This window comes from Mirounga angustirostris, unplaced genomic scaffold (genome assembly GCF_029215605.1).
Source record: "Mirounga angustirostris isolate CCGP_5_RB_7025 unplaced genomic scaffold, mMirAng1.0.hap1 SCAF_3, whole genome shotgun sequence".
NCBI lineage: Eukaryota > Metazoa > Chordata > Mammalia > Carnivora > Phocidae > Mirounga > Mirounga angustirostris.
In genome coordinates, this window is record NW_026991711.1 from 176576789 (window position 1) to 176601944 (window position 25156).

Genomic DNA, 25156 nt, shown 5'->3' on the forward strand with positions numbered 1-25156 from the left:
CCATCCACTCACCTATCCATCCATCCATCCATCCATCCATCCATCCATCCATCCATCCATCTACCCATCCATTCCATCCATCCACTCACCTATCCATCCATCCATCCATCCATCCACCCATCCACCCATTCACCATCTATCCATCCATCCATCCATCCATCCATCCATCCATCCATCCATCCATCCATCCACTCACCTATCCATCCATCCATCCATCCATCCATCCATCCATCCATCCATCCATCCATCCACCCATCCATTCTATCCATCCATTAACCCTTCCAACCATCCATCCACCCATCCATTCCATCCATCCATTAACCCATCCAACCATCCATCCATCCATCCACCCATCTACCCATCCAGTCCATCCATCCATTCACTCATCCATCCATCCATCCAACCACCCATCCATCCACCCACTCTGCAAAGCGCTCACATGGTGTTAGATGCTGGGGGTTCAGTACTGAGCAAATATGATCCCCGCCCTTGTGGGGACTAGATCTCGAGCACCACCAGAACAGTGACCGAGGGGTGTTTGGGGATAGCTAGGAAGGAACATGAAACTGCCACATACACTTTTTCTACTGTGGTAAAATACACATAAGATTTACCATTTTAACCACTTTAACGGACACAGTCCAGGGGCGTTCAGGACAGTCACGATGTTGTAACTACAACCACGGCCACTATCTAGTTCCAGAATTTTTTCATCATCCCAGATGGAGACTCTATGCCCACTAGTAGGCCCTCCCCTCCCCCCACCCCAGCGCCTGACAGCTGCTGATCTGCTTGCTATGTGTATGGATTTGCCTGTTCTGGATGGTTCATATAAATGGACTCACACAACACATGGCCTTTTGTGTCCAGTTTCTTTCACGAAGCATAATGTATTCGAGGGTCATTCATGTTGCAACATGTATTAGCACTTGGTTCCTTTTTGCGGCTGAATAATCTTCCATTGTGGAGATATATACCACGTTTTGTTGCTGGACATTTGAGTTGTTTCTACCTTTTGGTTATTGTGAATAGAGCTGCTATGAATTTCAAGTACAAGTTTTCTGTGAACACCTGTTTTTCCTTTGGGGTAAATACCCTTTTTGGCTCTTATTTATTCTTCGCTTTCCTTTTTTTTTAAGCAGTCAACATGGCTCTGATAAAAAATTTTCAAAAAGAAAAAGTGTTTGGGGCTAAAGAAGGGCCTTGAATGGCAAGCTAAAGAATGGGGGCTTTAATCAGGTAATAGGGAGTCAGGGTAGGGGTTTGAGCAAGAGAGTGACAAGATCAGAGCTGGGTGGGAAGACTGGAGGCTGGGCCCTCGGGCCAATCAGGGGCTGGGGAGGAGCACTAAGCCCTCACCTCCCCAAGTCCCTGAGCCCTGGCCTCTGGAGCTGTTGGGAGCTCTCCAGGCCTGTGCTGGAAGGAGAGCACCTGAAACGCTCCCAGCTCCTCAGTCCTTGCTCCCACAACCCCCCTCCCCTAGGCTCATCCGCCATGACCAAACTGAGCGCCCAGGTCAAAGCCTCCCTCAACATCACCACCCCCGGGGTGCAGATATGGAGGATCGAGGTGAGGCCCGCCTGGGTGTTGGGGGCTCTGCAGGCTGGGGTGGACTGAGGGAAGGAAGGAGCCTGAGATTGCTCTGCCTTCCTGGGGTTCAAGCCCTTGGTGCCTGTCCCCAAGGCCACCCTCCTCTCTTCTCAGACCTCCTCCTGCTCCTTTTCCTCCTCCCATTGTCACATCCAGTCTTCTGGTCAGCTTCCTCAGCCCTCCTCCTGCTGGTTCTCTGCCTCTCCCAGCTCTCCCTGGGGTCAAGGGAGGCAGGGCAGCTGGGGGTTCTGGGTGGTCCAAGGCAGCCCCTCTGAGCTCCTTCCTCTCCCTAGGCCATGAAGATGGTGCCTGTTCCTTCCAGCACCTTCGGAAGCTTCTATGAAGGCGACTGCTACATAGTCCTGGCTGTGAGTGGGGGGCGAGCATGGGAGGGTCTGAGCCGACAGCAAAGGCCTCTGCAGTGTCAGAGAGGAAGTTTGAGGCTGGGGGCGGGAAGGAGGGCTGGCCAGGTTTTACCCCTAGCCAGCATGGGCTGGGTGTGCCCAGGGGCCCCGCCTTTGGTAGCTCTGCAGGGTGAGAGGTAGAAGAGGCTCTCCCTGCCCTTGGCTCACTGAGCTCCCACCCGGGGTGAACTTCTTTGAATTTATAGTCGTGGGGACCCTCTGAGCGAGTAGGATGTCACCCTACCTCAGGTCCACATTTCCGAAATCCATAGTCCCCTTCGTTTCACCTTCTTGGTTTTTGCCACATCCTGTACTATTTAATGCATTTGTATTTGTCCTTATATTGATGCGCTTTTCAAATTTAAATCCATTTATTTAAAAACACAACTCCACATCATTACCATAATAAGTGGAAGGCGGTGTCCCAGGTCACAAACAGAAAGTAGCTATAAAATATTTACTTTAATCCTTTCCTCTGCACATTGGCTTGCACACCACCGAATCGCCTCACAGACCTGACCGAGCTCGCACCTCACCTTGGGAAATGCTGCTCTAGGCAACCAACTTACTTTCAAGACGAGAGGAGCAGGACCCTGAGGGTCTCTGAGAGTCTGTGGCGGGGTGGGGGCTGTACTCTCGGCTCCTGACCACCCGCGCCGTGCGCTTCCCGCCTCCCCTTGCCAAGCTCACCCGCGGCCCAGGCCCCCTGTGTGTGCGAAACCATGCAGAGCAGGGAGGCGGCGGGAGGGCGTGGGAGCCCAGGGCCTGGGGCACACCGCGCATCCCCCGTCCTCCCTAGATCCACAAGACCGGCAGCAGTTTGTCCTATGACATCCACTACTGGATCGGCCAGGCCTCGTCCCAGGACGAGCAGGGGGCGGCTGCCATCTACACCACACAGATGGACGACTTCCTGAATGGCCGGGCCATCCAGCACCGTGAGGTCCAGGGCAACGAGAGCGAGGCCTTCCGAGGCTACTTCAAACAGGGCCTTGTGTACGGAGGGGTGCGCTGCCGGCGGGGAGGGACGGAGCTCGGGCCAGCGCGGGGAGCCTCTCGGGGAGACCCACAGTGGGCTTTTGGAGACCTCTGTTCTTTCAGCTTCCCTGCCCCCTTTCCTGCCGCTGCCCCATCTTTGGTCTTTATCCCTCTGTCTTTAGCTGCCCCAGAGGCTGTTGTGAAAGTCTGCGCACCATGTATTTTTGTAAATCAACCCCTCTTTGAATGTTCTGGAGAGCTCGGGACCGAAGGAGGCCTTCCAGGGCATCACATCAAGTCTTCCCTCTGGCCCGTGGGCGGATGGCTACTCTCCATTCTCTAAAGGAACACTTTCACACTCAACACGCTGATTTCTACCTTTTCTTGAAAAGTCTGAAGTTCTGGCCTCTGGGCTTTTCCCGTGGAAACACACAGTCAAGAGTCAAGTTGCTACTGAGCAGTAGGATAGGCCGGGAGCTCTCCAGTGAGCCACGGTCCCCACCCCTCCCTTTCGTCTTGCTCCTCTTCTTCCCATACTCAGAGCAAGGGCCCATCCCTTTGGGCATTTGAGCTGGCATCTCTCCTGTCTGCTTGGGCTGCCCTAGCAAAATATTCTAGAATAAGTAGCTTAAGTCACAGAAATTAATGTTCTCACAGTTCTGGAGGTTGGGAAGTCCAAGATCAAGGTGCTAGCTGATTCGGTTGCTGGTGAGAGCCCCCTTCCTGGCTTGCAGACAGCCACCTTCTCGCTGTATCCTCCCATGGTGAAGCGAGTGAGCAAGCGCTCTGGTGTCTCTTTCTATAAGGGCACTAACCTCATCACGGAGGGCCCACCCTCAGGACCTCATCTAAACTTTATCAAAATCTACCCCTCCCAAAAGCCCCATCTCCAAATACCACCACACTGGGGTTAAGGCTTCAACATAGGAGTTTGGGAGGGGACACAATTCAGTCCATAGCATCTCCCCTCTCCCCCTTCCCTGCAGCCTCCTGTCCTCCGAGTTCTGTCCTGTCCTCCGAGTTCTGTCCTGTCCTTCCATCAATCCACATCACCATGCGCCCTTCTTTGCGGGCCCTCTCAGCAGGGCAGTGTCTGCGGGGCGGGGAGTGAGGCACCTAGGGTGCAAACTTTAAGGAGGCTAAGGAAGGTCACACACATGCACGCAGAAGACTGACCTTGCACTTGCATGATCCTGAGAGCGAGTACCTCAGAGTGGGCAGCTGAGGCACCTCGTGCACCTCAGCCTAGTCCCGGGCCCAGCCCTCAGATGGCCCCAGTGGCAGCCGGGCACCCCGGCTCTGTCACGCCTCCCAGCCCGCTCACTCCCTTGGGTCAGCTCCGTCTCTTCTCAGGATCCAGAAGGGGGGTGTGGCTTCTGGCATGAAGCAGGTGGAGACCAACTCCTACAACGTCCAGCGGCTGCTGCATGTCAAGGGCAAGAGGAACGTGGTGGCCGGAGAGGTGGGCATTGGCCCGGGCCCTGGGGCATGGCCTCCTGTGTCCCCTCCCAGCCTGGGTGGAGGGCAGAGGCCAAGGAGGGGTGAGGGCAGGGAGGAGGCAGGGAAGAGCCGTGGACTGTGGCAAGTATCTGAGTGGAGGTTGCAGCTCCCCTCTGGCGTTCCAGGTGGAGGTGTCTTGGAAGAGTTTCAACTGTGGGGATATTTTTCTCCTGGACCTGGGGAAGGTTATCATCCAGTGGAACGGGCCAGAGAGCAACCGCATGGAGAGACTCAGGGTAAGCGCTGCCCATGCACCACCCCTCTCCCCAGTCCCACCCACCCCTCCCCCGCCAGTCACACTCGCCAGACGTCTGCCACCCCCAACCTGCCCCCACGTCCCCAGGCCCCTCTCGGCTGACTGCCCTGGACGGTGTGTTCCAAGGTAGATCTGAGTCTCCGTGTGTATGTGGAGAGGTACGCACGCTGGGGTTTGCATGAGTTCCGGGACTCAGCCACTGAGGTGTGACAAGTCCCTGTTATGTGGTAGACCCTGTGCCAAGCATCACGGGTGCCGTGGTGAATGGCCTCCAGCTGGCCATCGAGCGGGGGACACAGACATGAAGGGAGTAGCTGAGGAGTGAGGGGTGGGCGTGTGACATGGGGGGTTCTGGGAAGGCTTCCTGGAGGAGGTGGGGTGGGGGAGGGAAGGCCCTAAGGCAGGGGAGAAGTGGCCGGTGCCGGGCAATGGATGGCGATTACAGGGAGCTGGGAGAAGGGAGAGGGCTCGCTCTCAGGGCGTGTTCGGGGGCCAGGAGGCGGCATGAGAAGGCTGGGGTCTGTTCTCGGTGCCCAGGAGGTCTGAAGGTCGTCCTGACTTCTGAGTGGAGAAGGGGTGTGGAGCGGCTGCGGGGATGCAGGGAGCAGGCGGCCCTCTGCGTGAGGATGGGAGCAGGTGCCCCAGGCCCCGGGGACAGGAAGGGGGGATCCACTGGCCTTATGCGTGTGGCGGATGGGGCCGAGGAGAGAGGGGCGTTGTGCCTGAGCCACCATGGAGTGGATGGAGTGCCATTTCTCGAAATGGGAAAGACCAGGAGCAACAGATTGGGGAAGGTGGGGGGGACCGAGTTCAGTTTGGGGCATCTTAAAACAGGTTATCATGGAAGTTGGGTAAATGAGAGGAGAGCAGAGAGCTGCTCTGGGGACAGAAATAGGAAGAAGTCCTGGGACTGGGGCTGGCAACTGAAATGCCAGTCCCCAGAGCAGTGGCCACTAGGCTGAGGAGGGGGAGCCAGGGTGTGAGTGAGTGTGTGTGTGTGTGCACATGAGGAAGTGTGCCGTGCACGCGCGTGTGTACATACTTGCGGCCGTTTATATGCACATGTGTGTGTGCGCGCGCGTGCACATGCGAGCTCACTTTGGGGCAAAGAGACTGAGTGCTTTGATATCCAGGGCTCGGCTTTTGTCCAAAACTGCAAAGTAAAATCGCAAATTTCAATGTCAAAACAGAAGGCCCAGCAAGTGCACCCCAAATACCCTCCTGCCAACAAGAAACCTGCTTTCCCATGGGGTTCACTTGGTGCACTCTCGGGGGTACAGGCAGGACAGGTGCCTTGTCCCCTGGGGCTGCCGGAGGGGGGCCCAGGCTCTCCTGGCATGGCTGGGGGTGGCGGACGTGTACCCATCCCCCCGCCGGCCTTCACGGGTCACCGGGGCCTCCCTGCAGGGCATGACCCTGGCCAAGGAGATCCGAGACCAGGAGCGGGGTGGGCGAACTTACGTGGCGGTGGTGGATGGGGAGAATGAGAAGGAGACCCCGAAGCTGATGGAGATCATGAACCACGTGCTGGGCCCGCGGGGGTCACTGAAGGCCGCAGTGCCCGACGACGTGGTGGAGCCGGCGGTCAAGGCCGCCCTCAAGTTGTACCAGTGAGTGTCCAGCTGGGCTCCTTGTGGCCGCGGGGCGCTCCCCCGGGGGGTGGGAGGGTTGGGCTGTGGGACCCCTCCCATCCCTGCTGTGCCTTTGTCCTACAGCGTGTCTGACTCAGAGGGAAAGCTGGTGGTTAGAGAAGTCGCCACGAGGCCCCTCACCCAGGACCTGCTCAATCACGGGGTGAGAGGGCGTGGAGACCCCCAGCCCCAGCTCCCATCTCGCTGCACCCTGCCCAGTCTCCCCCAAGTGGGAGCAGTGCCGGGGGCTGGAGTGGGTCCGTGCCTGCCGCTCTGCGGCCCGGCACCACCGGCTCAGGCCCCCATGCTGCATCCTTGTCTCCCACCTCTAGGACTGTTACATCCTGGACCAGGGGGGCCTGAAGATCTACGTGTGGAAGGGGAAGGATGCCAACGCCCAGGAGAGGACAGGAGCCATGAACCAGGCACTGGTGCGCAGGGGGGGGGGTCCGGGAAGGGAGAGGGGAAAGAAACAGATGCAGCAGGGGGAGAGGAGTGGGGTCAGACCCGGTGTAGCGCTAGGCAGAGGCCTTGGAAAGCTCTGGGCCTGACCCAGCTAGGGGTGCTGAGGGTCAGTTCCGTAGCTGTCTTGGGGGTTTCTCTGCACGCCAGGGGGCCAGTCTCCAGGCCACCTGGGGGCCTCCTCAGGGTGTGAGCTCCCACCTCAAGCTCGGTTCAGAGAAAGGGAGAAATGGAGGCTGGCCTTCCCGCAAGAGGGGATTGGGTCAGCCGGCGGGTTGGGACCAAGTCAGAGTTTGGGGTCATTATTAGGGCTAGAGTCAGTAACCCTAGCTGGCTTGGGGTCAGCATTAGAATGGGGGTTGGGGTCAAGGTTAGAGAGGGCAGCTGATGATTGGGGTTAAAACTGAGGTAGGGTCAAGTTTGGGGTCTCTTTGGGTTTTGGGGTTGGGGCCAGAGCAGGGTTTAGCTTTGGGGTCAGCACTGGGACTGGGGTTGGGTTCAAGTTTGGGATTGGGACCAGGGATAGGTTTGTGGTTCGGTCTGGTTGGGGTTCGAGCCAGGCTCTGGCTTGCATTGGGGGCGGGGCTGTGGGGGGCTAGGAGAGGGACACAGACTCAGCCACCCCGTCCTCTTCCTAGAACTTTATCAAAGCGAAGCAGTACCCGCCGAACACACAGGTGGAGGTGCAGAATGATGGGGCTGAGTCAGCCGTCTTTCAGCAGCTCTTCCAGAAGTGGACCCTGCCCAGTCGGACTTCAGGCCTGGGCAAAACCCACACCTTGGGCTCTGTGGGTGAGGGCCGGCCCGAGGCAGGGTGGGGTCAGGAGCCGGAGTGGGGCTAGGAGGGCCCCTGCACCTGTCCTCCCTCCCGGACCCGCCTCTTCCATGTGCTCTTTCCCCCTGGCGCTGGGCTCCCCCGGTGGGGGGGGGGGGGGGGACACGAGGGAACATGAGTAAACTGAGCTGTCACAAAAAGGAAGCTGAGAAGCACCTGTCTTTCCTTTGGAATGGGGTTGTCTCCCTGGAAACCAGATAGCGTCAGTGTCTCACCAGACAATATTTGCTGAACGCAAGCTCAGTACCAGGCCCCTGGAGGAGGATGAAAGGGTTGTCCCTCTCCTGGCCCCTCTGGGAGGCCCTGGTGAAGCCCGAGTCTTAGGGATGGGAGATGGGGTTTCGCATTATAACTGCCACTCTCCAGCTCTGTGACCTTGGGTAAGCCATCCGATCTCTCTAGCCTCAGCTTCCCCATCTGTAAAATGGATCTAAGAATTGTAGTCATCACTCAGGGCTGTTGTGAGGACCTGGGGGACCTCAGCTTATGACAGCTGGTGTCCTGATCCCCCCACCCCCCCAGCCAAAGTAGAACAGGTGAAGTTTGATGCCACATCCATGCACGTGCAGCCTCAGGTGGCCGCCCAGCAGAAGATGGTGGACGACGGGAGCGGCGAGGTGGAGGTATGGTGAGGGTGGGAGGCGGGTGCTGGGTGGGGCGGGGTCGGCGGAACCTGTCCTGGCCCTCGTACCAGCTTGGTACTGGCCCCAGGTGTGGTGCATCGAGGACCTGGAGCTGGTGCCGGTGGACTCCAAGTGGCTAGGCCACTTCTACGGGGGTGACTGTTACCTGCTGTTGTACACCTACCTCATCGGCGAGAAGAAGCACTACCTGCTCTACATTTGGCAGGTCAGGCCCCACCCTTCCCTGTCCCGAGCACAGCTAGCTCGGCTCCCACTCCAAGTGGCCATCACCCTTGAGTTGAATACCTCTGGTGATGGGGAGCTCACCCCCTTTTCCATCCTGGGACTGTTTAGGCTATGAGATCCCAGTGGTACAGGGTACCCCCATTCACAATCCTTGCCCCTTCTCTGAGTTCTTGGAGTCTCCCTTCCAATTTCCATGGCTTCCAGAACATCCCCTTCATCTGCTCAAAGCACCATGGATTTGTGGGTCCAGATGTGAGTGCACAGGGAGATGCTTGGGTGCTGGGGGTAGTGGTATGATAGCCATGGTGTGCCCCCGAGTAAGAAGGAGAGGAGGTCTGGGGTTAAGGGCGGAGTAGCAGGTGAGCTAGGGCTGGCGGAGGGCCAGGAAAGGATTAGGTGTGGGGCTGGGCTCAAACGGGTCTGGGTCACGTGGGGTTTGGGCTGTGGCCAGGGCGGTATTTGGTGGGGCAGACCGTTTTGGAGCTAGGTGAGAATCGGGGATGGAGTCGTTGCTGCAGCCGGGGACGGGCTCAGAACGAGGGCCGGCCTCGTCCCCCCAACTTCCATCATGCTTGTCCCCAGGGTAGCCAGGCCAGCCAGGACGAAATAGCAGCCTCTGCCTATCAAGCCGTCATCCTGGACCAGAAGTACAACAACGAACTGGTGCAGATCCGGGTCCCAATGGGCAAGGAGCCACCACACCTCATGGCCATCTTCAAGGGACGAATGGTGATCTACCAGGTGTGGCTGCTGGCCTGAGGCGCCTGGCAGGACCGACGATTGCGGCGGGGTGGGCATCAGGAGATGGGGAAGGGGACCCGGGGCGGGCCTGGGGGTGAAGCAAGCACTTTGTTGAAGACTGTGTGAGGCCCCATCACCCATGTGGAACCAGCAATAGAAACCGCCACTCCATAGGAATGAGTATGGAGCGTGGGCAAGTCCCGTTCCTCTCTACACTCCACCCCCCCCACCCCCTCCACCCCCGCCCCGTCCTCTGCATGAGAAAGGTAGTTCTTTTGGCTAGATTTGCCCACCTGATGAACCTATCCAAACAACATTGGTGCCTTCCAACATAATGGAATAGACATCTCCAGCACTCGTTTAAGAAATCAGCTGTTTATGGAGCACCCATGAAGCCTGCAGCCCTCTGCAAGGTGCAGGGGCTGGAGAAGGCGGGTCTTGTTGGGAGAGCAGGGAACTAACAGCCCGAGGCACCATGTGGTTAAATGCCAGACATGCAGGTTGGGTTCGCTGCCCAGTGTGAATACAGTAATCTGGGGCAGGCAGGGAGTTCGTGCTGGAGGGGGGTTTGGAGGGGCTCTTGACATCAGGGTCAGAGTTGAGGCGCTCAGCAGAGGTAAAATGAGGGCATGCAGGGCAGGGGGCACAGCAAGGACAACAGCCCAGAGGAGGGGATCCACGTAGAGCAGGGAGAAGCCTGGCTGAGCTAAAGGGGAGAGTCTGGAGAGAGCAGAGTGAGTCTGGAAGGGCAGTTTGCGCCTGCATCATGTGGCGCCTGCAAAGGCTGGGCTGAGGAGCTGGTTCCAGCCTATGAGCAGGAGGGAGCCATTGAAGATTTCTGAGCAGGGGAGTGTCATGACAAAAGCAATGTTTTGGAAAGGTTAGTCTGGTGATGATGCGGCAGAGGACCTGGGGGCGGGCAGACCCCACCCCAGCCTCTCTTCCACTCTGTTCTCTATGCCCTTCTTGAGAACCTTCCACTGTCTGTACTAAATTGCTCCCACCTCTCTCTCTCTGCCTTCTCCACACCTGCTGCAGGGAGGCACCTCCCGGGCCAACAAACTGGAACCAGTGCCCTCCACACGGCTGTTCCAGGTGCAGGGAACCAGCACCAACAACACCAAGGCCTTTGAGGTCCAACCCCGGGCCAGCTTCCTCAACTCCAATGACGTCTTCATCCTTAAGACCCAGTCCTGCTGCTATCTGTGGTGCGGGAAGGTGCGTGCAGTGGCCTCCCCCTCCCCAAGTGGATCTTAGGGGTCCCCGGGCCTCAGGGGAGCCCCTGGCCAGCAGGTCCTTCTGGCTCATTTCCCAGCTGCCCGTAGCCAGTCTCCCTCCACCCTCACATTCTCTGCCTCTAAGTCCGGTTCAGTATCTCTCGTTCTCTTTGTCCCCGGCCACCCTGCCTGTCCCAGTGTTGGTCTGTCTTTGTGTCTGGGGCTCTCTCTCACTATCCTCATACCTGTCGCTGCCTCTCCGTTGATCTCAGCCTCTTGGATGCTTTCTCTTGCCCTGTAAGGAGAGTGCAGGCTCCTGTACCCTCTGCCGTTCTTTGGAGTGTCAAGGACAGAGGAGGGGTGTGCATGGGGTCCTGATCCAGGCAGGAGGGGCCCTCTTGGACCCAGGAGCTCTGGGCCAGTAAACATGGTGGAAGGGTGGGGGTAGGTGTGGCAGTAGAGATGGTCTCCCCCAACACAGCTGACCCCCCTCTCCCCAGGGCTGTAGCGGGGACGAGCGGGAAATGGCCAAGATGGTTGCGGACACCATCTCTCGGACAGAAAAACAAGTGGTGGTGGAAGGGCAGGAGCCGGCCAGCTTCTGGGTGGCCCTGGGTGGAAAGGCTCCCTATGCCAGCACCAAGAGGTAACTGTGGGGTCCCTCTGCCTCCAGCTCACCTTCTACGCTGGGGAGCCTCCCAGCCCCTCCAGCCCATGGCCCAGAGTCTGCAGTGAGCATGGACTGAGGACTCTGTGTACCAGTCCCCAGGGCTACAAGATGAAGAAAGAAGGGGCGGCCCAATGGGCCCTGAGAGCCCCGTGAGCCCAGGGGCATGCCTGGGGCCCGGTGGGGGTTTTCTTGGCAAATGGAGTTCACGGGCTAGGAAGCAACTCAAAGAGAGGGGCAGGGCTTGCCCTGGGGGACGAAGCTGCCAGAACCCTGTCCTTTAGTCCCGACACAGGACCTGGATGTTGAGAAGCCCCAGCTGGAAACACTCTTTCCAGTGTTTTTTCTAAAGCATACCCAGGGTCCACTATTCCCCCGTTTAAAGGGAAAGGGCATTCCTGCAGTGGCCGGAGGAGGCCTAGAAGGAAGATATCAGAACTTCCCAACGGGCCTGCAGAAGAGCCTCTGGAATGCTCGTCCCGGAAAGGCAGCGGGGACTTCTGCCTTGGAGCGCTCTCAGACTCTTGGGAGGAGGGGGGCACTTTTCGTGTGGTCAGAAAAAAGAGCGTTTTCCTAGAAGTTGGGCTTTCTGTGTCGGAGTTCTGCGTCCTCCATTTTTCCTTCCCCACACCTTCTTCTTGCCGCCACAATTTTCTCTGCATCCTGCAGACTGCAGAAGGAAAGCCTGGCCATCACCCCCCGGCTCTTTGAATGTTCCAACCAGACCGGGCGCTTCCTGGCCACAGAAATCCCTGACTTCAATCAGGATGACTTGGAAGAGGACGATGTGTTCCTGCTCGATGTCTGGGACCAGGTAGGATTGAGGTCTGGGGCCCTCCCTTACCACCAGCTCAAGCCCCAGGGCCAAGAAATGGTGACTTTATGGACAGGTAAGTTGTGACATTTTCTGGGCTCCCTCATTCATTCTTCCTGGGAGTAGTATTGTGAACAAGAGCCTAAGGAAGAAGGAGGCGGGTAGAGAGGAAAGTTCCGGAAGGGGCTGCAGTGCAGGACGTATTTTCCCAAAGCCCCGTTTCTTTCACATGGCAGAAGCACGTTTCTGAGGGTCTGTGGCTCTGGAGAGGCCGAGAGTCCCACACTGGCAGAGTCTCCAAGTAGAGGACACCTGTCCAACCTCTTCATCTCCCAGATGCAAAGTCGAGACCAGATGGGGCCTGCCCGAGGTCACTTGGCTCCACTGTCGGTCCTCAGAGCCTGGCGGACCCCAGGCGGAGCACGGTGGGCCAGGGAGGACAGGAAGGCCTACCCGAACTCTGGATTCTCCTCAGGTCTTCTTCTGGATCGGGCAGCACGCCAAAGAGGAGGAGAAGAAAGCTGCAGCAATCACAGCACAGGAATACCTCAAGACACACCCCAGCGGCCGTGACCCCGAGACCCCCATCATTGTGGTGAAGCAGGGACACGAGCCCCCCACCTTCACAGGCTGGTTCCTGGCGTGGGATCCCTTCAAGTGGAGTGTGAGTGGCCAGCGCCCCCCTGATCCTTCCAGCCCAGCACGACCTTCTCCAGGAGGCCGCTCACGGCACACCCCAAGGGCAGGGTGGACTTCCAGGCTTTTCTATTCATTGTGATAGACGACCAGTGACAGATTTTTAAAGGGGTTCTAGGGGACCTCGAATAAAAAGTCAGACTGCGGAAGCCCATGAAGCCCCCTGGTGAGGGAGAGGGAAGGAAGTCTATCAAAAACCCGGGCTCATGACCGTGCCTTTCTTGGGCACGAGATGTAGCTCAGAGCTGATGGACATTCTTACTAAGAGCTGTACTGACCATTTGAACTTAAATCAACTAAAGTTAAACAAAACTGAAGATTCAATTTCTCACAAGCCCCAAGCTAACTGCTTCGTAGCCACTCATGGCTAGTGGCTCCCAGGTTGGACAGCGCAGAGAAAGAACATTTCCATCACTGTAGAAACTTCTCCGGGACAGTGTTGGTGCATCCTCAAACCAGATGAAAATGACACACGGCAGTTCTTTAAAGGACAGACGAATGTCTTCCTGGCACCCACTTCTAAGCAAAATGGCTCATACGTGTGGTCCTTACCTGAGGGACGCTGAGCTGGACTGCCACAGGACTTTCCTGAACTGGCCCCAGGTAGAAGCAGAGGGCAGGTCCTCAAAATGGAAGCCCGTGCACGTTGTCTGCAGGAAGGAGGAAGGCTAAGGCCTGGTGACTTTAGGTGCACAATGGCCGTCATGATGCGCCATGCTGGGGGCCAGGCCCTGGGCTTATAGAGATGCGGCTCCTCGTGGAGCCAGCGTCCCTTTGACTCCCTTCACCTTTCTGCGGCAGGGTCCCCCTCCAGGCTCTGGGAGGGGAGGAGGCCCCTGGCTTCCAAGCCCCCCATGTTCCCCAGAGCCTCCATAGGGGAGGCAGCTTCTCCAGGCTGCACATGGCTGCCCACACTGCCTCTGAAGGTGGCCTCTATCCCCACGTGGTGCTGAGCAGGGCCTTTCCTGACCATCAGCCCCGTGGGTGTTCATCCTCCCGTCTAGCCTCCTTTTTCAGGGTCCCTCCTCCAGCCCCCACCCCTGGGCCTTAGGCCAGCCTTCTTTCAACCCCCCGAAAGGAAAAAATTCTTCCATGTCCTCTGCTGAGAGCTGGGTCTAACTTGTTATTGGCTTTATGTGCAGAACACCAAATCCTATGAGGACCTGAAGGCGGAGCTTGGAAACTCTGGGGACTGGGACCAGATCACTGCGGTGAGTACGGGGCAGGTGGCTGGCTGATGTCGCAGCCCCGTGGGAGCTGAGAAAGCTCCAGAAAAGATAGCAGGGTCCTGGGCTTCCCTTTCCACCATGTCCTCCCACCGCTCATGGAAGTGCTTCTCCCTGTTGAACTTCAAGGCCTCCTGCTGTTTCTTCTCCTCCATGGCCTAGACTGAGCATGCATAAGAATCCAGGTGATGGGAGCCAGGAGCGAGGTGGGGACAGCTGGTTAAAATGCAGATCCTGGGGCGCTTGGGTGGCTCAGTCATTAAGCGTCTGCCTTTGGCTCAGGTCATGATCCCAGGGTCCTGGGATCGAGCCCCACATCGGGCTCTCTGCTCCGCAGGAAGCCTGCTTCTCCCTCTCCCACTCCCCCTGCTTGTGTTCCCTCTCTGGCTGTGTCTCTCTCTGTCAAATAAATAAAATCTTTAAAAAAACAAAAACAAAAACCGCAGATCCCAAAGTCCCCTTCACTCCCCCAAATTCTGGTGCGTGGAATCGGGATGAGCCCCGGGAACATGCCTGTTTTGAATGAAGAGCCAGGTGATTTGATGTAGTTAGTCCATGGACTATACTTAGAGACAGAATGATTTGTCTGCTGTGGTCACCCCTGGGGTCCTTTCTCCGGGTGCAAACTGCAGTCCCTCAGTTAGTGAACAGAACCCCGTGCATTGAACCTGTTGGCCCGGGGTTATGGGAATCTGAAAGCAAAACCTTTCCCTCAAGAAGTTCATAGCCTCGCAGAGGAGGCAGGGCCAAGTAGACTCTGTAGAAATGTGTCCAGAACACGAGAGCAATTCCACAAGCACGCTGGCTTAATCAGCAGATAAGGCTGGCTCCTCAGCCCCACCCGCAGCCCGAGTACCCTGTGCCCTCAATAAACCCTTCTTGGTGGACTGATGGTTCAGGCAGGAAAGCATGGATAGATAGGTCAAGGCTAAGGGAATTTACTGATGACAGTTTCATAACAGATAAGAGAAAGAGGATCATAAATGTCCAAGGTGGACCTCGAACATCTGTGGGAAGCCATGGAGAAGTTCATAAGTCATAGAACAAAATAATCATCTTGGATCCATTGGCTTTGGTTGGATACAAACCACCAAGTTTTAGCTCACAGATCCAATCAGGTGTTGTGTTCTTTTTTTTTTTTTTTTTTAAAGATTTTATTTATTCATTTGAGACACAGAGATACAGAGAGAGAGAGAGCTTGAGCAGGGGGCGGAGACAGAGGGAAAGGGAGAAGCAGGCTCCCTGCTGAGCCAGGAGCCCAACGTGGGGCTCAATCCCAGGACCCTGGAATCATGACCTGAGCCGAAGGCAGACGCTTAACCATCTGAGCCACCCAGGCACCCCAGGTGTTGTGTTCTTATGAGGAGTGTGCATATGGGGGTCACGGAAGGCTTCTCGAAGGAGATAATCTAGAATCAATGTTGACTCCAGAGAGAAGGGCAGCCTGGGAGGTAGCCACAAACCAGCAGAATGAACCAGTGGTTTCCTTCTCTTCCCTAGGAGATCACCAACCCTAAACTGGACATGTTCAATGCGAATAGCAACCTCGTTTCTGGGCCTCTACCCATCTTTCCCCTGGAGCAGTTGGTGAACAAGCCTGTGGAGGAGCTCCCCGAGGGTGTGGATCCCAGCAGGAAGGAGGTAGGTCAGGCTCGAGGATGAAGAAAGCTGGCTGGCCATCTGCTGGACAACACTAAATGACCCCCAGATTGTGCCCTGCAGGTGATTAGGTGCTGGGGATGCCCTGGTGAACAAAACACACCTGGTCTCCACCTTCACGTGAGGTGACATCTCAGTGGGGACAGAGGGTTCAAAGGACCCTGATTACACTATGATTTAATTTCAGTGATGGTAAGCGCTACAAGGTGAACTACAGGTGCCATGAAGGGTCTTCCAAAAAGGAACCTGACTTAGAGAAGATTTCCTTCTGAAAGGTGAACAGGAATTATTCAGTCAAAACGGATTTTTCCTGGAGAAGCGAACAGCATGCGTGAAGCCCAGAGGCAGGGAATGAGCACAGCGGGGATTAATTTTAAAAAGTTTAAAAATCTTAAAAAAAAAAAAAAAAAGATTTTATTTTTAAGTAATCTCTGCGCCCAATGTAGGACTTGAACTCACAACCCCGGGATCAAGAGTGGCACACTCCACTGACGGAGCCAGCCAGGTTTTATAAAACCTTTAAAAAAAAAAAAAAAAAGATGACTATAGCTACCCAGTGAAGAAGGGACTGGAAGGTGGCAAAAGCAGTGACCAGAGGCCGGCTGAGTGGTGGCTGGGGAAGTGGAGGGAAGGAGGGGGTTTAGAGGAATTTTAGGAGGTAAAGTCAATGACACTAGGTAATTATTGGATGAAGGGTGTGATGGGGGGGGCAATTGCATCATTTTCGGAGACAAAAAGACCCTGGGTCAGACTGAGCTTAGAGGGGGACAACCGTGAGTATGGGGGTAGCCATGCCGTTTGAGGCACCCGGGGACATCCCGGGTGATGCCTATTTGGTGGGCAGGCTATTCAGAGACCCGCCAGTGCGCGGTGCTTCCGGTGGCTGCACCTGCAGGCCCACGCGGGTCACTCGTGGGGAGAGAGTATGGCAAGAAGAGAGCTTGTTAAAAATACATTTCCAATATTCATTCCCACTATAGGCAGATCCAAAATGGATGGCTGATCTAGCGTGATGGGGGTATCGAGAGACAACGTACTCTCGGGATGATAAACCATAAAGATGTCTTGCTAATGAATTAAGGAATCTACAGAAGAGAGATGCCTGATTTCTCCAACAAGTCTGTTAGGGGTTTGGGCCCGATATATGTTTAAGTGTATGGTTCCCAGAGCATTTGCATCCTGCCCTTCACCTTGGAGACCATGTTCATGCATTCTTTCCCAGATCTACCCATCTGTGTCCTCACTGGAATATTGGGACGATCCCAACATATTTTTTGTAACAGTAATATATGAGTATTATTTGCCCAGCCCCTGGTATGTAAATGTAAGCTGCTGTTACAACTGCCTGAGGAAACTGGAGGCAGGGCACGTGACTTGCCTGATGTGCCTGACGTAGCTACTTAGCAGCAAGTCAGAGCAAGGACCAGGGCTTCGGAGTTCTGCCGCTCCCATGGTACCATGTGGCTCCAGGTATTTCTAAAAGGAGGGGCAGCTGGTGTTATTGAACCCGGTGACTGATAGGAGGCTGGATGGTGAATTCGGAATGGGACAAACAGAATCAAGACAACCCTACCATGGTAGAAACAGTCTACAGAATCTAAGATCCTTTTTAAAAAGTCGGTTGTCTGTTGCTGATTTTTTTTTTAATGTTTTATTTATTTATTCATGAAAGTCAGAGAGAGAGGCAGAGGCAGAGGGAGAAGCAGGCTCCCCGCCTAGCAGGGAGCCTGATGCGGGACTCGATCCCAGAACCCTGGGATCATGACCTGAGCCGAAGGCAGACGCTTAACCATCTGAGCCACCCAGGCGCCCCTGTTGCTGATTTTTTAAAGGAGATTTATTTGAGAGCGAGCGAGCGAGAGAGCACGCACATGCAAGGGGTGGGGAGAGGCAGAGGGCGAGGGAGAGAGAATCCCGAGAGACTCCTCTCTGAGAGCGAAGCCCAGCAGGGCTTGATGTCCAGACCCCGAGATCATGACCTGAGCCGAAACCAAGATTCGGACGCTCAACCGACTGCGCCACCTGGGAGCGCCAGTACATTCTTGTGGGGGAAGCTGTAGGTCAGTGTTAAGTGGGGAGAGTAGGAGAGGACTTCAGGCCTGACTGCTCCAGACTCGGAAGGGGAGCCAGTGACGATGAACAGTGGGGTGGTGGGTCTGGCTGCAGGCAGTAGCAAGAGGATAATCTGAGTGTTTGAGTACCAGTGAGTAAGCCACAGAGAGGCGGATGTGGGTATGGGCGAGGCCAGTCATCAGCTGGCAGGATCACAGAGTCCAAGAGCAGGACTAGCGGAAAGCTACAAGTCCATGGGGATGGGCAGTTCCTCCTTTCTACCCTGGGGGTCAGAGTCCAGAAGCCTCAGCCAAGCCGTGGAGCCAGCCTGGCTGGGGCCAGGGAGGGCACCTGCAGCCACAGCTGTGAGGGACCTGGGCCAGGGGTTTGCTACAAACCAGTTTGGGGTAGGTAGCTCTTCCCCATCCACGGATGCCCAAACCACTCACCTTTCCTCTCTTCTTCCCTGCTTGGGGGAGTGGGCAGGCTCTCGGGGGACTTGAGAATGCCCAGGGGTGGGAGGCAAACCTAAAGACAGGTTAGAGAACTGAGGCGTCAGACCCATCTGAGCTTGAAGTCCACCTACAGATGTTGTCCAAGCTGTTCAGTTAGGGCTCTCTGTAGGAGTGGGCTCAAATGCTCTCCTCGGGTTGGCGGAGGGGGTGGGGCTCACACTGAAAAGAAACCCATGGCTTTTACCACCCCGTCCCCTTCTTGGTGCCTGGGGAGCAGAGATGAAGGTTGGGAGATGCTGTTTTCTAGTAGCTTCAGTTTGGGGTTCTCACATGAATGTGCCTTGAGGGTACCTGGCTTGCTTTAAGCAGTAGCCCTATTACATTGTGTTAGCTGGGAGCAAATGTCATTTCAGGCAATCCCCTCATCTTATGGAGAAAGATATATACCCCTGGCTTAGTTAGGTGTCTCCCAGTCAGGATCTCTAAGCCAAGAGTAAAAAGGTAGAATGGCACTATCCAACCTTCTAGATCATTCATAGGATGGAAGAAGCCGGTATGAGTCATCCAAATATTTTGTTTCCCAGGGGGTTTTGCAAGTGGCACAGCTGTACCTGGACGCTAGACTGCTGCTTGCTGGGCCCGTCGCGCTGGGGCGGCCAGCCTGCTCACTTGATCCCCGGCAAGGTAGCACCCAGGAGGGCGAGCGCCTCCCCAGGGTCATGGCTCTCTCGAGCAGAGCTGGGCCTCCTGTCGTAACAGCAACGGAGTCTCATATATTCAGACCTGGGCAGATTCCTTTCGGGGGCTCATCTGCTTACTCTGTGGGCCAGATTTACAGAAAGTAGGATCCTCTCGCTTAGGTTCACTGTTTACTGAGTACAGATGAACAAGATACCTTGTTTCCAGTGCCCTTTCATGAGTAATATTATTTTCATCTCCATAAAAGCATTACAAAGAAGCAAAAATTGGCCTTTTTTTCCTCCCATTTTAGAGAGAGGAAAACTAAGACACTCTCTTAGCAAATTCCCTAGCCAAGCGAAGTCAAATGTCCTAATTCTTATTTCAGAGCTAGGGTGCACTTGTCAGCAGGAGCTCAATCTACTTCATGCTGCTCATGTTCCAAATTCAGGGATCACACTTCTTAGACCTCAACATGCCGCCTGGCTCCTCCCCATCTCTTTCCGGGTTCTCCTGACGTTACCTATTTTTGTTCTTCACGTGACTGCTCTGTCACACCTACAGGACTCATCCAAGTCAACCCTGGGCGAGAATGTGACTGTTGCCCTCTGGTCTCTCTCTTCTTCTAGAAGCACCTGTCCATCGAGGATTTCACCAAGGCCTTGGGGATGACACCTACTGCCTTCTCTGCCCTCCCTCGATGGAAGCAACACCACCTTAAGAAAGAAAAAGGCCTGTTTTAAGAAGCAGGAGTGGTTGCGGTTGGAGAGCAGTTCCCTACCCTGCTTTCAATTTCCTTGTTTTCATGACTGGTGTATTAGTCCTATACTAATTGAAGTGAAATTTTACCTGTAAGCAACCTATTCTTCCAGAATGGTACCTCCATAAGGACAGTGTGGTCCCAATTTCAGCTCTTAAGAAGGTGGTCACATGGTTTCGACCATGGGGTGTTAATGTCACTTTTAACCATCCTGTTCTAGAGCTTTCCCTTCTTAGAAGAGCAAACACTCCACAGAACATTCTAATTCTGAGGAGTCATCCCTAGGTTTTCCTCTCCTGTAAGTCGTTTTTAACCATGGAAAGTGGGCTGAAGCCTTTTGCAGTTTCACATCTTTCCCAGAGTAATGGCTTTTCCTTCTCACATACTTTCCTCACTGACTTAGGTGAGAAGTTAAAGGGCACTCCTTCTTTGCAAGAGTTGAATGGCCCGGGAAAGGGCCCCGTTAGGAAGTTTCACAACACTAACCTGTTCCCAGAGAGAGCAGCATACCCACTGGGTCTAGAACAGAGGTCATTTCACCCCCGTCTGGTAATAATAAGGCAAAGGAAGAGCTTAGCTAAGGCCAATGCCGAGTTTACAAAGTGTTATCCAGAACCTCTGCCAAGCTTCCCAGGCTCCTGCAGTGAAAACGAGAACTCGGTGCTGCCTCCAGCCATTTGTTGGTTTGCCCTTCCATCTCCTTTAAGCTGTAATGGTGCTGCATTGAAGTCCAAGTCAGAAGGGAACAGAAAGTGATTTCACAACCTCAACAAATGGTTGTTAAGTGTCTGTAAGGATAAGTCCTTTCCAGAAATAACAGTCAAACCATCGCAAGGTTAATAAAGGCTTTAATTTCACACACACAAAAAACTCTATGCATAATTTAAAAAGGAAACAAAAACAAGGAAAAACCGTAAAGGATAGAGGAACAGTTCTGCTAAAACACAGATAAAGTGCCGCTCCATACGAAACAACATAAAGAATCAGAATCAAGTCACTCTGAACACAAAGAAAGAAAATCACCTCACAAATAATGTGGCCAAAGCTGCCAGCAAATCTGGTAGTGGCTCAATTAGGCAAAGTGTAGGACCCTTCCTTCTGTTTTCCTCTCCACAGCATAAGTAAACCACACTGACAACAGGCCAGAGGAATTGGGATGCAAAGACAAGCTCAGAGAGGGAGGGAAACCTGGGGACGAGAGGTGTGTGGTCTCACTCCCCGCATCCCCTCTGTTCTTGAAACAGGCCAGGTCAGCTGATTGCTCGTTTTGGCATTTGACCTACCGAACTTGGGTCTTGATCCAGAACCTCATCCCCTCTATGGTTTCACCAGCGAACATGCCTATACTTTGAACCTCTTAATGTACTTTAGAAAAGTCCAATGTTACTAAAATCAACTGCTTATACTTACACTGGCACACTTTTTATTAAAAACTTCAAAACCTCAGACATATAGCACACATGGAAAGAAAAATTCGCTGTGTATAAATATGATACAACGGAAAAGACTGCCTGAAGTCTAGTAATCAAAGCCATAAAGGAGCCAGTGACCGTGGTGACGCACAGCTGAATAACGTCACAAAACTCTCAAGGTCTACCGAACCGTAGTTTTCCAATAAAATATCTATGTTTTTCAGATGTTATTAAGACCTACCAAGAGAGACAAAATTAGAATTCTGAAGTACTGCATTCAAAAGACATCAGATGGCAGAAACCCAGTAGTTTTTGTACACACTTAAAGAGAGCATTACTCAGTGGTAAAGCAAGATGGGGAGAAGGAAAAGGACACGCCTGTTTTTTGGGGACACTCATGGGACTTGCATCTGGTACTGGGTTGTTGGTGTTTCTAAAAATCTCCATACATATATATACAAGATCCAAATGTACTTGGGAGATCTAGCTCTGTTTCCCTGATTTAAAACAAAAGACCGCCTATGGGGGCGCAGGGTAGGGGGTGCCAATTAAAGCAAAGAACCAAAAAAAAAAAATGTTTGGATGACTAAGTGCATCCACTGCACTCATTTCAGAGGACAAAGAAAGAAGAGTACTATTTTTATTTGTTTTAGTATAAACTCTTTTCAGATCACGAATGAGTTTACAAACTACTTTTTTTCTGTATGGTTCCAAACCTCACCCCCATGCTCTCTCTATACTCATAACACTCAACTATATAGACACTGTCAAAAATCTCTTCAATTTAGATGTTTACAAATAATTTCCATTATACAACTATATTCGTAGCTGTACACATGTAGAGCTTTGTTTATATAGTAACATAATGGTAACTGCAGTATGGAAAAATAAGTAAATTCATGAATTCACTTGCTGAGGTTTTAATTCTTAAAGTTTCTCTTTTGGAAAAATTCTACACTTGAACAAGAAGAGAAGTAAAGAAATGTATAGTCTACTATTTGCCTCCCAGAGTTAATCAGCTGATTTGTAAGTATCTCTGTATATTTTTAAAAATGTAAACACATTTACATTTGTTACATCTGTTACTGAGCCATTAAGTTAGGCCCGAAATTAAGAGACCATGGCAAGTAAACAAATAGCTTTTGGAATCAAAATGTAAATAGAAGAACAATTCATGGACTTGCTGCTTTTATTCTATCCTGCTGACACAAAACGCATGAGTGTGCACACACTATAAATATATTCCCCGCAAAACAGAGTCTATCTCATAGGCATAAATTAGAGTCATGGCTACTAAAGGGGCAGCAGCTATCTGGCTATATGCAACTTCCAATTCTCCATAATACTAGGTGGTAAGAATCAGTAAGTTTGAATTTTAGTTTTCCCTTCCCAAAAATTTCAATTAAGATCAGCTGTCTGCAGAACGAAGTGCTGTCAAGTACCAATTCAACGTCATTTAAAGTGATGTAACCACATTTGGTATTATCAGTAGAAAGGTGACTGTGTAGGCTGCCTGGGACTGAAGCACTCTGTCCCCATCTGACTTGTCCCTTCCTGGCCCCAACATACCAAATGCCCCATCCCCCCCAATTCTGAGCAAACTGATCATGCTGTGCAAAAAAAAAAAAAAATTATATATATATATATTATCTACTTATAATTTTTAAATATATACACCCAGCTCAAAAAAACCCAATAAACCCCTTCAAAGCTAAAATTTCCATCTGTAGTCATGAACCCAAATGAGAAGTGTAGTGAAAGGGGGGATAAGGAGCACAGGGAGGGAGGAAGGCTGACAAGGCCACAAAAATGCACAGCTACCAAGGAAAATTCAAGTCCCAAAGTTGCAAGCATATCAGCAGTAAGATAATTCATCTACCTCAGTAACCTATTTTCAATTAGCAAGTCCAGCCCAAGAGAGGAAGATCCAATCAAAACAGGTTTCTAAGCCACGTGTACTTCCAAGCCACACACCCACCCACACACACACAGGCTACAAAAAGCAAGTCAAATGAGGGCACTTCATGGGCAATCAGGCCTATGGCATCATTTCTATTTTTTTTAATGCCCTAATGTATCCCTCACTTCAATACATTTCCAGTCGTTTTAAACAGCACCTCTCGAAGCTCTCAAATGCAAACACGCGGAAGAGAAGTCCTAACTAGCTACAGAATTTGATCACCACTTCACTCATTTTGGAAAAAACCAGTTATTTTCCAGCAAAAGCTACAGTTTTAAAAGTTATTTTCCTCTGCTCTATACTATTCACGCACAACTGACCGGCATACCATTTTGGAATGTTCACTGTGGTAGTGCATAGGTAAATGGTAGGAGGCCGAACTTTTCATCTGTAGTTAACCAACGCGCTGGGGCCATTTACAATTTAAAAACTGAGAATTTTACAACAAGTTACTACGTCAGAACACGTCCAAGTGTGGGGCCTGGTGCTCTCTTAAGGCAATGTTCTAGAAAAGATGTTGCACCTTCTGTGATGATGGACTTTAACATGTTTCCTCCCCTTGAAAAACTGACGTGGTTTTGTCCCTACCTCAGAAGTGAAACAAGAATTCCCTCCTTCCTGATAATAAAAGGAAGTAAAACATGAAAGAAAATATTGAAAGTTTCATTTTGCTACACTTAACTGTGTGAACCTAATGATTCCTGGGCTTACAAAGTTATTCTGTGGATAGAATTCTCCTCTCAAACTCATTCTTTATATGGTTTCACAGGCTGCTTAATATCCAAGCTGGTTATGCCAGCTGAGTGACTAATGTGGCACTTAATGCTGCATTCCCATTTAGCCTCAACTCAAAGCACCTAAAAAGATAAAACATATTATGCACCTTTGTTACTTGTTAGTTCTTGGGATTACCTAAACCAATCTCATTCTAATTCTCACCCTGTTTTAAGGGCAAAGACAGACAACAAATGATTAAATGCTCAAGCTTCATCCTAAGCTCATGTACTTAATTTCCCACTTGCAGTAGGGCTTCTAGTGGTCCAGAGTTTTTAGCTTTAACACGAGAATCCTCATCCTGACCTCTCCATGTATGACAGACAGATGCTAGCATTCTTCCTTATCCCCAGGTGTCCTTGCTGGGGAATCCCAATTGGGATATTATTTTCCTACCTCTTAAAATTTTGGTTGCAATCTATTAGGGTAATGCTTGCTCCATGGAAGGATGATACAGAAGAAAAAGAAAAGATTCTATCTTCACTACCATAATAATATAGATGAATATACTGTGTGAAGAATCTCTTTTAAAGAAAATACGAAGTGTACAATGAATACCAAACGGGAGACCATAACCCATTCCAAAGCACCAACAATCCATTTCTTGGGACTGCATGTAAACAGCAAAAGCATTACAAATCCATGAAGTAATTAAAAAAAAAAAAAAGCTCCTCACGTCAGGTGGCAGAAATGCCTCTCCCTTGCAAGGAGGACAAACTGTCATTAGTGTAACATGGAGAGCTGGCTTTCCAGTGAACTTTACTAATAAGAAACACATGTGAAAGATTATAGACTTGAGTGAAACTACTCAAGGAACAGAAAAACTAAATGCCAACCAATATGTACATCTTTACACATCTCTCAGGTGAATGGACTCTTTGACACCTTCATTTCTTCTCCAAACTGCTGTGCTATTAATTTTGAACAGGAATACTATGGTGGCTCATCCTAACTCTTTAAGGCTCCATTCATTCCACATACGTGTGTGTGTGTGTGTGTGTATGTACATATATATATTATTTACAACACGTATTCCTAAGACAAAAGGAAGTGCCACTCTTGTAGGAGAAAAAGAGGATAATCAGCTACAGATGTGAGACCAAAGTTTCCATAAAACAATTAGCATGGAGCGTTCCACATAATTGCAATTTTCGTCTTTTGGTTTGGCCCTGAGCTGTTTGTTGCTCCCGCATCAAGTAGAATTCCAAATTCTCCTTGGGCAGAGGAAAGGTGAGGTGGGCAGCAGTAGGAGGGAATAAGCAGTGCACACTGCCAACCCAGGAGTTTGTTCCTCACAAGGCCTGACGAGTGGTCTTCCCCACTTCCATGCTAAGTGCCTGAGAATTCTTTTCCGTTTCCAGCAGCTCATCAAAGATCTCCCTTAAAATAAAACAAACAAGAAATAAAACAGGAAATTCAGTGAGCAAAGCCAAAGGACAGATAGAAGATACTGATAAAGCCTGCACAATCCCATTTAGTGCCTAAATTTTATTAAACAAGCAGCTCATTGATTTGATCAC

General features: G+C 52.2%; 2 protein-coding genes across 6 annotated transcripts in view; one reads left to right on the forward strand and one right to left on the reverse strand.

Annotated features, from left to right (window-relative positions):
* The first annotated feature begins 1477 nt into the window (after positions 1-1477).
* On the forward strand, positions 1478-20066 carry VIL1 (villin 1). The gene is made up of 19 exons (XM_045868002.2): positions 1478-1569; positions 1884-1958; positions 2794-2990; positions 4326-4434; positions 4598-4708; positions 6136-6338; positions 6444-6522; positions 6692-6790; positions 7460-7613; positions 8179-8279; positions 8368-8505; positions 9108-9266; positions 10305-10484; positions 10984-11129; positions 11820-11964; positions 12440-12628; positions 13803-13871; positions 15387-15527; positions 19360-20066. The coding sequence occupies exons 1-19, from the start codon at positions 1495-1497 to the stop codon at positions 19471-19473; spliced, it is 2484 nt and encodes an 827-aa protein (XP_045723958.1). The 5' UTR covers positions 1478-1494; the 3' UTR covers positions 19474-20066.
* Positions 20067-20321: 255 nt separating this feature from the next.
* Positions 20322-25156, reverse strand: part of USP37 (ubiquitin specific peptidase 37) — an 86794-nt gene continuing 81959 nt past the window's right edge. For all 5 annotated transcript variants that reach the window (XM_064587051.1, XM_045868000.3, XM_064587050.1 and 2 more), the window contains one exon: positions 20322-25016. In XM_064587051.1, coding sequence (XP_064443121.1) covers positions 24929-25016 — 88 coding nt within the window. In that variant the 3' untranslated portion in view covers positions 20322-24928. The remainder of the gene's footprint in view (positions 25017-25156) is intronic.